Source organism: Tupaia chinensis, unplaced genomic scaffold (assembly GCF_000334495.1).
Source record: "Tupaia chinensis unplaced genomic scaffold, TupChi_1.0 Scaffold144255_1, whole genome shotgun sequence".
NCBI classification, from domain to species: Eukaryota; Metazoa; Chordata; class Mammalia; order Scandentia; family Tupaiidae; genus Tupaia; species Tupaia belangeri.
In genome coordinates, this window is record NW_006204113.1 from 4168378 (window position 1) to 4182326 (window position 13949).

The 13949-nt window shown below is 40.3% G+C and overlaps 1 protein-coding gene and 1 pseudogene across 1 annotated transcript in view; one reads left to right on the forward strand and one right to left on the reverse strand.

The window, feature by feature from the left end:
- The window catches only part of CFAP58 (cilia and flagella associated protein 58), a 124089-nt gene that overhangs the window by 57505 nt on the left and 52635 nt on the right, over positions 1 to 13949 (forward strand). Inside the window, exons 12-15 of the mRNA XM_006166422.2 lie at positions 2324 to 2464; positions 5030 to 5253; positions 7915 to 8026; positions 10564 to 10668. Of these exons, the coding sequence (XP_006166484.1) occupies positions 2324 to 2464; positions 5030 to 5253; positions 7915 to 8026; positions 10564 to 10668 (582 nt within the window). The remainder of the gene's footprint in view (positions 1 to 2323; positions 2465 to 5029; positions 5254 to 7914; positions 8027 to 10563; positions 10669 to 13949) is intronic.
- On the reverse strand, positions 4032 to 4831 carry LOC102487817 (G patch domain-containing protein 11-like; annotated as a pseudogene).

Consider the following 13949-nt stretch of genomic DNA (forward strand, 5'->3'; position numbering starts at 1 on the left):
TAAATACTGGGCCCGATCTTGATTTTTTCTAGTAAGTATTTCCCTTTGCTTAGCGACCAAAACATATTTTATGAATGAACAAACAAAATGTCATAAATGAAACCCTTCATTTTACAGTAGCTGTTTGCATCCAGTTTATGACATTACACACCTATTACCAGGTGCATAGTATTTTCTGTTTGGATAAGTCTGAGGTGTAGAATTCATGATTCCTGGTCTTCATGGGTTAGAAGCAGACCTTGTTGAGAGTTGGGTTAGTTCACAGGCACTCTGTCAGAAGGGAGTTTTCTAGCATCTTGGTAACTTTTCTGTGGGGGGGGTGACGGTGGGAGTTCTGACACTAACTTGAGGGGAAAAGTTAATACCCTTTCACTGTCCTTTGCCAATCTGCATGACATCGACAAGTTGGGAGGGATAACATCATCTCATCATCTCTCCAGGCATGGGCGAGAGCAGAGCTGCTCCTGCTTATTTGTTTCTTCTTGTGCTGACCTGGTCTGTGAGACCACTTGTTCCTCTCAGCTGGGCATAGGCTCTCTCAAGACATATTCTATCTTCCTTTCATGTGGGGAACTCTGTGGCTCCCCATTGAATATTCTGTACTGTGCATGGCCTACAAAGCCCTTCTCAGTCTGGCCCAGCTGTTTGCCAGTCTCACTTGCTGCTATTCCCTGCTATCACTTGAATGCAGCCATACTAGATGCCTTGCTGTCTGGGGAACATAACCAAGTATCTTGTACTTTGCTAGTTTGCATGCCATTGTCCACAGAAGCCTGACTGTTGACTATCCACCAAACACGTACCCCTCCACTTTAGCTACATCTATCAATTGCTAAGGACCTGGTTAGTTCTTCCCTCCAAACCCCAGGCAGCAATAGAAACTCCTTTCTGTGAGCTTGTATGTATTTTTCACATAGATAGATAGCATCTTCACACTGTTGTTGGTTATATTAACCATCCCAATGGATTATGAATCTCAAAACTCTTACCTTCTGTATTTATTTGGAACTATTGGAGGTGATGGTAGAGGGAACACAGGTTTTAGAATCAAAAGATTTGGGTTGAAGTCTCAACTGTTACTCACTAGGTCTGTGATGTTGGGTGTCAACATTCTTGCTGCTTAGCCTGGCAGCTTTTCTTTGTCTCTGTTATTGAGGGTAGCTATAGAAAGTGCCTAGTACCATGTCTGGGGTATTATAGATTATGAACATACTTGTGGAAAAGAAGTGAATGTTTACTTTGATATGAGAGATTTTCCTTTTGAAACTTATCAATCCATGGTATCTTCCCCCCATTATTCTACAATTTCCTTGTAATCTCCAGAGCCAGATTCAGTTCTGAGTTCCCTGAGACTCTAGCTCAGTAATGCCTTTTTCTTTGACCTTTTGTAACATTAGTTCCCTGCATGACAATAAAGACCCTAAAAAGTTATTTCTTGGGATCAGCAAATGGTGTAATTGTTGCGTTGCTGGATTCCCATGTAGTTGGCTCTGGTTCCAATTCCAGACCTGGTGTCTTAAAACTCATACTTGGTGTGTGTGTGTGTGTGTGTGTGTGTGTGTGTAAGATCCCAAGAGGAGAATGGAGGGGAAAGGATTGTGGTATGGCCATCCTCCCTGGGGAGTGATTTTTCACTTTTTGACTCTGTCTCTGTCCAGCAAGTACATGCGCCCTATAACAAAAATCTCTCTCTGAAAAAAAAGTTAGTGCTTATACTTACTAATATTTACATAATATTTACGTATCCCACCTTCTCATCTGGATTGAAAGTGTCGTAGGAACTAGATCTTTTTATACCATAACATCCCTTCTGTTCTATCAGGATGGTTTGTAAGCTAGACTATTAGCTGTTGTCTTTGACTAACTTAAATTTTTCTTACAGTGGGTTTTGTCTCTACAGTTACGTACTGGTGGTGTTAGAACCATTACAGGAGCTGGTACATACAGGGACCTCTCTTGCTCATCCCTACATCCTTCTCTGCACTATCCTCTGTAAATTCTTCTGGTGTTTAGCTAGTAAGAGAAGAAATGCTGCTGAATACCAATGAAGCCCTGCTACACATATATAGCAAAATGATAGAAATCCCTCAAGGACACAACTTATAGAATAAACATGCTCTCTGTAATGTGCGTTGCTTTTTCTTTATGGGCATGTGTGTATGTGTGTTTGTGTGTTTGTTTTGCTTGTGAGAGTGATCAAACCATGTTAAATGAAACATCAGAGAAAAGTATAAGCACTACTATACATCTAAATCCAGGCGCCGTAGTCCTGGTTTGTGCTGTTACTGAATGGAATTTGTCTGAATTTTTCACTCTTTGTCAGGCTGAGCTGCAGAAGCTGAGACAACAAGCCCTGGAGACAAAGCACTTCATTGAAAAGCAAGAAGCTGAAGAGAGAAAACTCCTGCGTATTATTGCTGAAGCTGATGGGGAGAGGTTGAGACAGAAGAAGGAATTAGACCAGGTAGAACTCCTCCTCATCAGATTTGCAGACCTGGCCAACAGACAAGAGTGTTTGATTTTACTGTTCATGAATCCTCATTCCCCTTTAAGCCCTGAGGTCCAACCCTGTTGGAATAATTGCAGCAGAAGCCCATCTTATGTTGATTACTTACGGAATCTTTACTTATTTCTTTGACCCATATTTATGAACACTCCCTCTGTGTCAGTCACTTCTGTAAGCACTAGAGACACATTGGCTGACAAGATAATAAGGTGCCTGTTCAAAGGGAGCTTACATTCCAGTGTAACATAACTGTTCCCATACACAGTCATATGCCACATAATGATGTTTTGGTCAACAATAGACCACATATACAATGGTGATCCCGTAAGCTTATGATAGGCTACACCATAATGCCTAAATGTGTAGTAGGCTATCTCATTCAGGGATGTATAGCTGCACTCTGTGATATTACATAATGATGAAATTGACTAATGACGCATTCTCAGAATGGATCTCCATTGTTAAACAATGCATGACTATAGTTGCAATTAATAATTACATGATGTAGGAGACAGAAACTCAAATGCATGACTTGAGAGTTAGAAACTTGAATGCTTTCAGAGAGCTGGCTGAGAGAAGCTGGCCTCTTTACAAGAAAGGAAGAGGTGGCTGGACTTGGCACGAGTTAACCCACCATGATGTCTTTTAAATGTAAACATTTAACAAACAATGGGTTGGAAAACACACACAATTACACATGCATGGACCCACAATTACTGGATTGTTGGACCATTATTATTATTATGGGTTATTTGTTGTACAGTGGTTTCTCTTCTCAAGGAGATTGCAAACTTAACAGGAGTCCAGTGTTGTGTTTTTTTTTTTTTTTCTTTTTTTCCTCTATTTTACCTTCATTGCCAGAAAAGCTGATATTTTAATTTCTCTTTGACTTCCATGTCTTATTTCTTGACTTGTTCCAAAGTGAAGGGGAGAATGAAGGAGTTACCTGGTGTTGTCCTTAAACCCCACATGCATCACGATGTCACAAAAGCTGTAATCGTACATATCTACGATTTTTATGTTCTGAACTAACATTACATTCTTTTTTCAAGTCAATGAACAATTATATTTAATGTATTGTACAAAATACTTTTTTTTTTTTGAGAGGTTTTTTTTTTTTTTTTTTTTTTTCACTATAGGGCGCGTGCGCTCGCCAGACAGACAGAGAGAGACATAGAGACAGAAAGCGAGAAATCACCCCTCAGGGGGGATGGTCACACCGCAATCCCTTCTCCTCCATTCTCCTCCCGGGATCTTGGGCACGCACGCACACGTGCCCAGCGTGAGTTTTAAGCCACCGGGTCCGGGACACGAACCGCGGTCGACTACGTGGGAGTCCAGCGACATAGCCATTACACTAACTGCTGGTTCCCTACAAAGTACTTTTAAAGCACAGAAAGAATAAAACAATATATAAAGGCCCTCTTTCTTTACTGGAATAAAAAAATTAGGAATTCCAACTGTTGAATTGTCTGTTTCTAGGAGGCAGTAACATGGTTCACGTTTCCACTGTTTTGGAAATCTCTCAGTCATGATCTATAGAAGTTGGTCCCAGGCAATTTGAAGATAGATCTTCTTTATCTTCATATGCTGTTCCACACCAAATACAATACAGATGTTCTTCTCTTAAATAACTAGTCAATATTTGTAATTTTTCCAGTACACTTAAACCTTCACTGTTATAGTCATCTTCTCCTGTTCTTTTTCTTCCTCTTCCTCTTCTTCAGTCTCCTCTTTGAGTTTCAACCAGTCCCATGCCTCCCTGGGAACCTGAATATTCTTCTGGGCATCTAACTGCTGACAGGCTCACTGGCTTCTTTTAAGATCTCCTGCTAGCTTCATTTCATCTTGCTTATTTTTAAATCACATTTGAAACTGCTCTGCAGCTTTCTCTTCAGCTTGGTTTTTCATGTGAATCTTTCTTCTGTAGCTTTCTAATTTTGCCTCTGCTTTCCATTTTAATAATGCCTCATGACCAATACCACTTTTCCCTGTTTTGACATTGAGAGGAATTGGTTCAAGAATACCATCTCCTCTCTTGCCGAGAGCCTGACTGCTTTTATATCCCATCTTTTGGAGCAAAGCAAATCCTTTGTTTTCATAGCCAAGTGCATTCTTCAATCCAATGTCATATCTCTCTTGTTCTTCCTCTTTCTAACTCTTCTGCCTATTTTTCAAATTAGCTTCCTGTTGTTTTTCTTCTTTTCGACGGGCTTCTCGGATTTGCCTCAGCATTCTTGGTCTGATATCATCTTGGACATTAATGAAGGAATCAGACACATAATACTCTTCTGCCCTGCTTAATTTCATATGGTGATGGTATCTGGCAGCTCTCAGGTCCTGGTCCAGCTCCGGAGACCCCAGTGTTGATTTTCTAACAGGCCATTCCCAGTGCCCAGCTAAGAGGGTGCCCAGCCCATGTGGACAATTGATAGATACTCATTGACTAAAGGAATGCTGTTGCTATAAAAAAAAATTACACTTTTTGTTCCTTGGTGGCCATACCCTTCCCAACCTTTCCAGGTGATCAGCGAGAGAGATATCCTGGGGTCTCAACTTATTCGGCGCAATGACGAATTAGCTTTGCTCTACGAGAAAATCAAGATCCAACAGTCTGTGCTGAATAAGGGCGAGAGCCAGTACAATCAGAGGGTGGAGGATATGAGAATCCTCAAGCTGGAGATCAAGAAGCTCCGCCGTGAGAAGGGGATTCTTGCCAGGAGTGTGGCCAATGTCGATGAACTCAGGTAATAGGAGGCCCTTAGGGCTTAGGGCAAAGCAGCCTGTGATGAGCTCCTGAAATGACCATATGTTCATGGTGGTTGTCACTGAAGGACTTTATCAAGTTGTACAAAATGAGAATTTGTTTTGTTTTGTTTTTCAGTTTTTACTCTAGGGTACATGTGCTTACCAGAGAGAGACAGAGAGAGAGAGAGAGAAAGTGAGAAATCACCCCCCAACTCCCTAAGGGGGATGACCACAATGGAGCCCCTTCTCCTCCAGTCTCTTCCTGAGATTTGGGCACACGTGCACATGTACCTGGTGTGATTTTCGAGCTGCTGGGTTTGGGACTTGAACCATGGCTAGTCATGTAGAATCCAGTGCCTTAACCTCCATGCCACCTGTTGTCCCCAAAATGAATTTTATGTGATGAAATTATTAGTGAATAATAAGAACAACTTTTCCATGAAAATCCACATCATGCCCATGCTGCGTCACAAAAATGTATGAACTCCCTTTAGGGCGTGTATGGACGAAGGTGAAAAGATTTTTAAAGACCTCTGATCTGGATTTTGAAAAAGAAATTTCAAGTCAAATCACAAACATATTACATTTTAAAATTTCTTTTTCCCCAGTGAGCGCCTTCAAATTTCTTTAATAAGGCAGTATGCAAGAGACAGAGCATCAATATTTAAATTTAATCCTGGTAACATTTGCACATCTTTTTCTTGGAATTGTGTACAGGATGAAAAGAAGTAGAAAATTTAATTTTATCACTATTTGGAAACTCTGTTTCCTTAGAAGGCAGCCAAATTTTACATCTTACTCTTGATTTATCCTCTGCAGCTTTCACTTTAGCTTAGTGCGCCTTCTTCTTTCTCTAAATCTTGCATTACCCAAGATCTGCTTTCCCTTTGGGAAAACATCACCATGTTTTATATAGGCAATTGCAGGAAATCAAGCAGAGGCTTGGTATTTTTTCAGTAGCTCTCCTTATTCCCCACAGACTTAAGGTACAAAAACAGTATCCTTGACCGCTTTGGGATGAAAACACAGTTGAGTTGTGCCTCCCAAATTAATTGGATTAGAAGATAGTTTTGATATTTAGATGCAGTGAATATATTCAAGAACAGTGACGTTGCCACTATCCAGGATGGATTGATACTGATTTGTCTGTTTTTAGAGTTGTTTGTATTTTAGATGATGAAAGTAGTACAAGTTAATTATAGAAAATGTGAGAAATGCAGAAAAAAATAAAGACGGGATTATAATCATTCATAACTTTATTACCCAGAGATACCACCATTGACATCTGGGAGACAAATGGATTCATTCTAAGTAGCTATTGAATGATCTCCAAGACCATCACTAAACCTGTCAGCCATGAATGAGTTATTTTTATTACACACACGAACAACCAAATTCTATCCCCTCCTAGTCAATATTGCTAGTTTGTTGATAATGGATTTTATTTTTCTTTTCAATGGGAAGACAACTCAATAAAAGTTGGAGACAAGCAGGTGTGAATTCCAACCTCTGCCTCGCCATGGACAAGCTATATGACCTTAGGCATGTCACTGAACTTCCCTGAGCATTGGACTTGTAGTTACAATTAAATGTGAAAACGACCGCGATGTGCCTAGCACAGAGTCTAGGACAAAATAAGCCATCTGATACAGTAGCTGGTACTTCCGCCTCCTCTTCTGATGAGACTCTAGAAAATCGAAGTGTTAAAAATATGCTTTTAATTCTAAGCAGCTTGTTCTGAGCTCCCTGTTGAGTGAACATCATGCAGTTAATTCTAATGGTTTGTCTTGCTAATGAGGGGAAGTTGTATTATTGGTTTAAATGAAGCAATTAAGTAAAAGAGATGGCTTAGTATTAGTAATCTGCACACCCGCAGCAGACGAGGACAGATAATAATATCCTTATCGCCGGTGTCAATAAGTGCTTGCCTCTTCTCTGCTTCCCAACAAAGCTTCCCATTTGGTAGGATGGCCGCCAGGTCATAGGATACCAAGGATGGCTGCAGCACATCATCCGTTAACCACAGAGTCTCCAAGATTTTATGGTATATGTGAGCCAGAGCTGGTTCTCTGGGAATTTGGCAGCCCTCTGTGTGGTTGTGGAACACGAGATAAAACGTCATCACAAGTCCTGAGTCAGCATTCCTCAGTCCTGGCTGTAGTTTAGAATTACCGGCAGGACTTTCCAACCTATGAAACCCAGTCCCCATCCTAGACCTATTAAGGCAGATTCTCTCTGAGGGTGGGGTCCAGGCAAAGGGATGTTTTCAAAGCTTGCCGGTGACTCCATAGTGGGAGTGGAGATGTACTGCTGTAAATGGTGTCAAGTTATCACCGGAACCTCGGTGTTTTGCAATCAGGTGCCATTGTGCGGCGCATGCACCATTCACTTATGCTACTATCGAACTGTGGAAACACAGAAGAGTACATCGAAACTCTCCTAATTCACCTCCTCAGCTACTCTCTACTGGCAGTTCTAGAGCCCTGCAAGAATTGATACCATCTGTATCTTGCTCAGATTTAAGAGGCTGGTCTCAGTGTTCACAAGTCTCTCTAATTCCAATCTTTTCTAGAAAAGGTAGAGTGTATATAAACATTCAAAGATATGACATCCAAATAAATAGAGAAATTCTTTGCCAAAGAATGTTTTTCTGCGTTCAGGCAGGAGCTTTTTCACATGCAAAGAGAATTCTTGAAGGAGCGAACAAGGTGCCGAGCCCTGGAGGAGGAACTGGAGAACCCCATGAATGTGCACAGATGGCGGAAGCTGGAGGTAACATCTGGCCGAGTGTTCTTCCCATCCCCAAATCTCTCTTCCTGCCCCACCCAGGGCTTCTAACCAAAGCATGATAAGAAACATGGTTTTATTTAATACTATGCAAATTGTCACCTAAATGTAAGGTTGGATCAAATGTCAGTTGGGTCATTCCAGAACCAGATGGTCATTTGGGTTCCGTTTTAAAAGTCTTCGACAAAATCCTTTCTGCCTTAAGAAGACCCAGCTGTGAACAGCTTCGCCAATTGACATTTACTTTTCTTGTTTAGGTAGTTATTCTTTTTTTTTCTTAATTTTTTTTTTCTTATGGGGCATGTATGCTTACCAGAGAGACACACAGAGAGGAGGGGAAAGTGAGAAATCATCACCAGGGTCATGGCCAGTCATAATCCCTTTTCCTCCATTCTCCTCTCAGGATTTTGGGCATGTATGCACATATGCCCGGAAGTCATTAGATCTTGGGCTTGAATAGCAGTTGGTCATGTGAGAGTCCAACCCCTTAACTACCATGGTACCTGCTGGCCCCTATTTAGGTAGTTTTTGATCAGCTACCCTATAGCTGTCTCTAGTCTTAGATTGTTAATTCCCTTTAGCTATATTGGCCAGTAACCTCTACTCCATCTTTCAACAGGTCTTTACATCCTTTTATTTACTACAGGAAATACAATGTTGTGAATTAGCCCTCTTTTCGAAGGATTAGCATTGTGTTAACCAAATCCTTTCTTTTAGGATTTGGGGACATAGTCATAGTCCCATTGGTAGGAGATGGATAATAACTTCATATTTTATTTCACAACTTCCCGATAGACATTACTACCAGCACTGGAAATGACAAAGATGAACTCTTGCTAATTCAAGAAAAAGATGGCCACCTCCTTTAGTTATACCTAGCAATGTGGGTGCCAGAAAGGCCTTCGACTAAACGAACAATTAGAGTGTTAGGTGAGTAGAAGTATGTATTTAGGAAAGAACAGGGCAAAAATAGAAAATCAGCCAAGTAGGTTTTTCTGTTTGTTTTTGTTTTTCATTTTTACATTTCCCTTTGAATGAAGAAAGCATTAAGGATAATGCATTATAAATTGCTAAGTACATATGGGGCCTGAATTTTAACAACATACAGTTCTGCCAAGTGGGCATGTGCCAAATCTGGTCCCAATGTATGGATATCGGCCGGCACAACTTCATATTTCTTAACCAAAGTCAGAGTCAATGGAATACTGCCCCGCCCCCCTTTTTTTTCCTCATTAGACCCTCATTCATTTCTCTTCAAATGCCAAGAACAACACAGTTTACTAACCTCACAATAATACGGTAATGTCTCAGGAAATGGAGATTTTAAGTCCATTTACTGTCTGATTAGTTTCTTCCCTGTTTTCACCCAGATCTTTAAAGTTTCCAGTTCCATGTCAATGTACAGTTAAAATACATTTACAATTTACATTAAAAAATTAGAAAATAGAGACTCTAGGAAACAGTTGAAAATATTTAGCTACAAAATAGTTCACGTGTCAGTATAGTTGAAAGAGAAGCTTTGGAGGCCGGCAGGTAGCGTGGTTAAGGGCGCTGGACTACTACATGGCCGACCGTGGTTTGAGTCTTAGATCTGGCGGCTTGCTTTCTTACTTTTTCTCTTGCTCTGTCCCTCTCTGGTAAAATGAAAATAAATAGATAAATAAAGTTAAAAAAAAAACAATAAAGAAAAAGAAAGTGAAGCTTGAGCTAAGTGTTTAGAGGACAAATGATCAATTTATAGCTGTATGTCCTGTGTGAATTGTACGCAGCCTTTGAAAGCGCATCAGTGCTTCATGGGTTGATTGTTCCATTTTGTGAGCTAAATGTCAATTATTAGCACAAGTCCACACCCTGAAAACCCTCCTCCATTGTAAGCTATAATGAGTCTTCTTGTTGACCATCAACAAAGCAGAAACCTACGGCTGAGTGAATGAGGGAGCCCTGTTTCATTCCTGCAGAAACAGAGGAGGTAGTGGGGAAAGCTTTGAAGCTTAGTAATTAAGAACCACAGGCAAACCTGGGCTTGAATCTAGCACTGACCCTTAGCAGTCTGAGTAAATTACCTGACTTCTCTGAACCTCTGATTGTCTTATCTGCAAGAGAGGAAGACTAATTACCATCTCAGGGCAATCATGCAGCCTAAATAGGGTATTGTGTGAAAAGCACTCAGCATAATATCTGGATGGTAGAAAAGAAATGGACATTATGCGTAGTGGCTGTCATTGTTATTATTATTGCTATTCCCACTGGTGAAATAAACATTAATTTTCCACTTATAGGTTAACTAGAGAAATATAGTTAAGACTTAGGAAAACCGCTAATTGTTTTTTTTTCGGGGGGGAGGTATGTATTTATGACTATCTCATCCATTACCCTTTTTCTTTTGTTTTGTATTTCGTATTTCCTTTGCTCTGCATTGCATTTGAAGGTCTGCAGTAGATTTTTACAAACAATAATCGGGTTATAGGGACCACAGTGTTTTGAAACTTTTATCTCAGCTGCTTGCTGTTCTCCTTGGACAGGCCAGCGATCCCAGTTCCTTTGAGCTGATACAGAAGATCCACACCCTGCAGAAGCGTCTCATCAGCAAGACTGAAGAAGTGGTTGAGAAAGAGCTGCTCCTTCAGGTAGGGTTTTTCATTTTCTTTAGTCACTGAAACAAGCCTGTTTTCTCAGCACCTCCGTCTCCTAGACTCTGTTCTCAGATTAGTCCATCCTTAGGCCACATTGCATGCCCCATATTTAACTGTAGGTGGCAACAGTGACTCACACATAGAGAACAAATGCGGCCTGATTAATTGGTCTTTTATGCTGTGATAACTGGTATTTTAAGAATTCTGGAAAATTAAGTTCAAGGCTAGACTTACTGCAATGGGTAATGTGAGCATTCCCCCCGAACTTCTCTGCAGTTTAATTTGTCAGATTCTCTTAAATACTTTTCTTCATAGCTTCAGATAATGCAAAATGTTGCAATTTTGATTTCGAAAATGAGCTTTCTCATAGAGCACAAATGTCCGCATGAAGAGATGTGTGAGTGCAATGGAAGGAAAGATTTCTTTTTGAGTCTCTTATGCAGTAAGTGAGTTATTCTGGAGCACTTAGGCCTTTTCAAGTCTCAGTTGTCATCACTCTCGCTACCATCCGCTTTATCATCCTCCTCCTCATCGTCATTGCTGTTACCATCGTCACCACTACGGCACTCCAGACACCACGCTGGTGGCTTCACCTGCCCTGTGTCATTTCCTCTTCACAGCTCAGGCCTTGGATGTTGCCACCCTCAACTGGTGGACGATGAAGTAAGGCTCAGCAGTTTAGTGTAGAAATGAATGTCGGTCCTGGCATCAGATGACTTGGTTTGGAACCCTGTTTCTGCCCATTTGTAACTGCGTGAGTTTTTAAAATTTATTTTGTTATAGGGTGCATGCACTCCCCAGAGAGATAACATGAGACAGTACCCCCATTGGGGGATGGCCATGCTGCAGTCCTCTTTCCTCTGTTCCCTTGGGATTTGGCACGCGCGCACACACACACACACACACACACACACACACACATATGCACCAATGTGTTTTTCAAGCTTCTGAGTATGGGATTCCAACTGTGCAATTGGCCATATGGGATCCAGCCATCTTAACCATCATGCCACTGGCTGGCCTGCCCTGCTGTGTGAGTTTTAATTTCTCTGCTCCCAAGGTTCTTAATCTAAAAAGGGATGTCGTAAGGCTTGAAAAAGTCTTTGAAAAAGTTTTAGAATTTTGCTTGGTTCAGAGTGCCTAATTCCAGCAATTATTCCTATTATTTCTGATCACAAAGCCAGTAATATTAACCACTGGGTTACCATTAGGAGTAAAAAGTTCTGTATATGAGCAAGGGACATTTGTCTGTCTGTTTTACATTCTATAAGAAAGATTTTTTTTTAGCTGAAGTTAGGTAGCTAGTAAATAGCATGCCAGAGCATCACTACACTGAATGGGCAGAGGATTTCCCTATTCTCTTGTAGACGAGAAGGCAGACTGGGGTGTTGGAAAGAGCAGGTCTTGAATAAATTCCAACACTTGCTAGTTCCATGACCTGAGGAGCATTACAAAATTTTCCAAAACTCAGTTTTTCCATCTGTAAAATGGGGATAGTAATACCCATTTCCATGACCAGAGGAGCTTCTCTGGTGAGAGTATACTACTGGAAGTCTTGCTGCATGGCCACTGTGGTCTGACAGTCCTGAGTTTGAGCTGTGGGTCCACCAGTGCCAGCCACACGTCATTTTCTCAAGGCCTTGGCTCCAGCAAGGGACAGTGCTGGGATTCCACCGAGGCAGCTAGCTCCAGAGCCTACACTTTCTACCATGCCATTGCCCTACCTCTTCTGTCACTGCCACCATTTTGCTAGTTTTAAGAAGAATAAAATCACGTGTTTTGTCAAGGCTTTTGTAAATTTGTTTCATATCTCATTGACTGCTCTAACTTTATCATTCCCTTCCATCTATATTCTGTGGGTTTCTCTGTTCTTCTCTTTGCTTATACCCAGCTCATTAGTGTTCAGTCTTCTTTTCTAATATGAGCATTTAAAGCATAAAATGTCCTATAAAGAATTTCTTTTGTTTATTCCCTCAGGTTTTTCTATGTCATATTTTCATTTAGCTTGTTTTCTATTTTCAGAATTATGTTTCCTTTGACAGCAAGACTTTTAAAATATCCGCTATTTCTCCTATGATAGTTGAAAAGTACATCTTTACATTTCCCAATATGTAGGCATTTAAGTTATTTTTCACTTAATTGATTTCTTATTTTTTTTGCATTGTCATCTGTGTTATAGTGATTCTTTCATTATTACCAACTAAGTGGTCATTTTTTAAAGTGACGTCTGACATTTGAAAAAGGCATATACTTTCTAAATGTTCAGGGTTCAGGATTCTATATATGCTCATTAGATGAATTTTGTTAATTGTATTGTCCAAATCTATATCTTTCCTAATTTTTTTGTCTGCCTAATCACTGAAAATAAGTTTGGAGAGTCATCTGTTCTTATAGGTCTGCCACTTTTTTGTTTTAAGTATATTTTAGATTATGATCATAAAGTGAATCAAAGATTAGAATCATTATTTCTTTCTGATGAGTTGTTCTTTTAATATTATACAGGAATCCATCAAATAATGACTTTACTTAAAAATGTATCTAATATTAGCATAACTATACCAATGAAATTAAAATTTGTTTCTATGCTTTTATACTATTTTTTTTTTTTGGAGAGGTTTTTGCTGTAGGGCGCATGTGCTCACCAGAAAGACAGACAGAAACAGAGACAGAAAGTGAGAAATCACTCCCCAAGAGGGATGGCCATGCTGCAATTCTTCTTCATTCTCCTCTTGGGATCTTGGTCATGCATGCACAGGCGCCCGGTGTAAGTTTAAGCCACTGGGTCCAGGACACAAACCGCAGTCAACTACATGGGAGTCCAGAGACGTAGCCATTATGCTCACTGTTGGTCCCCATGCTTTTATACTTTTTTTTTTTTTGAGAGGTTTTTGCCCCCAGGGAGGATGGCCATGCTGCAATCCCTTCTCCTCCATTCTCCTCTCGGGATCTTGGGCACGCATGCACATGCACCTGGCATGAGTTTAAGCCACCGGGTCCAGGACTTGAACCACAGTCGACTACATGGGAGTTCAACGACATAGCCATTACACTAACTGCTGGTCCCTCTATGCTTTTATACTTTAGATAGCCTTATATTTTAGATGAATTTCTTATAATTACAAAATTAATAATATGACTATCTTTTTACTATTTTTCAGCTGAAATGTTTAATCCATTTATGTTTTGGATATTTTCAGGTTTACTTCTACATTCATATTTTGTATTATTTACCCTGATTTTTTTAATGCTCAGAAGTCTCTGTTGCTGGTTTTCTT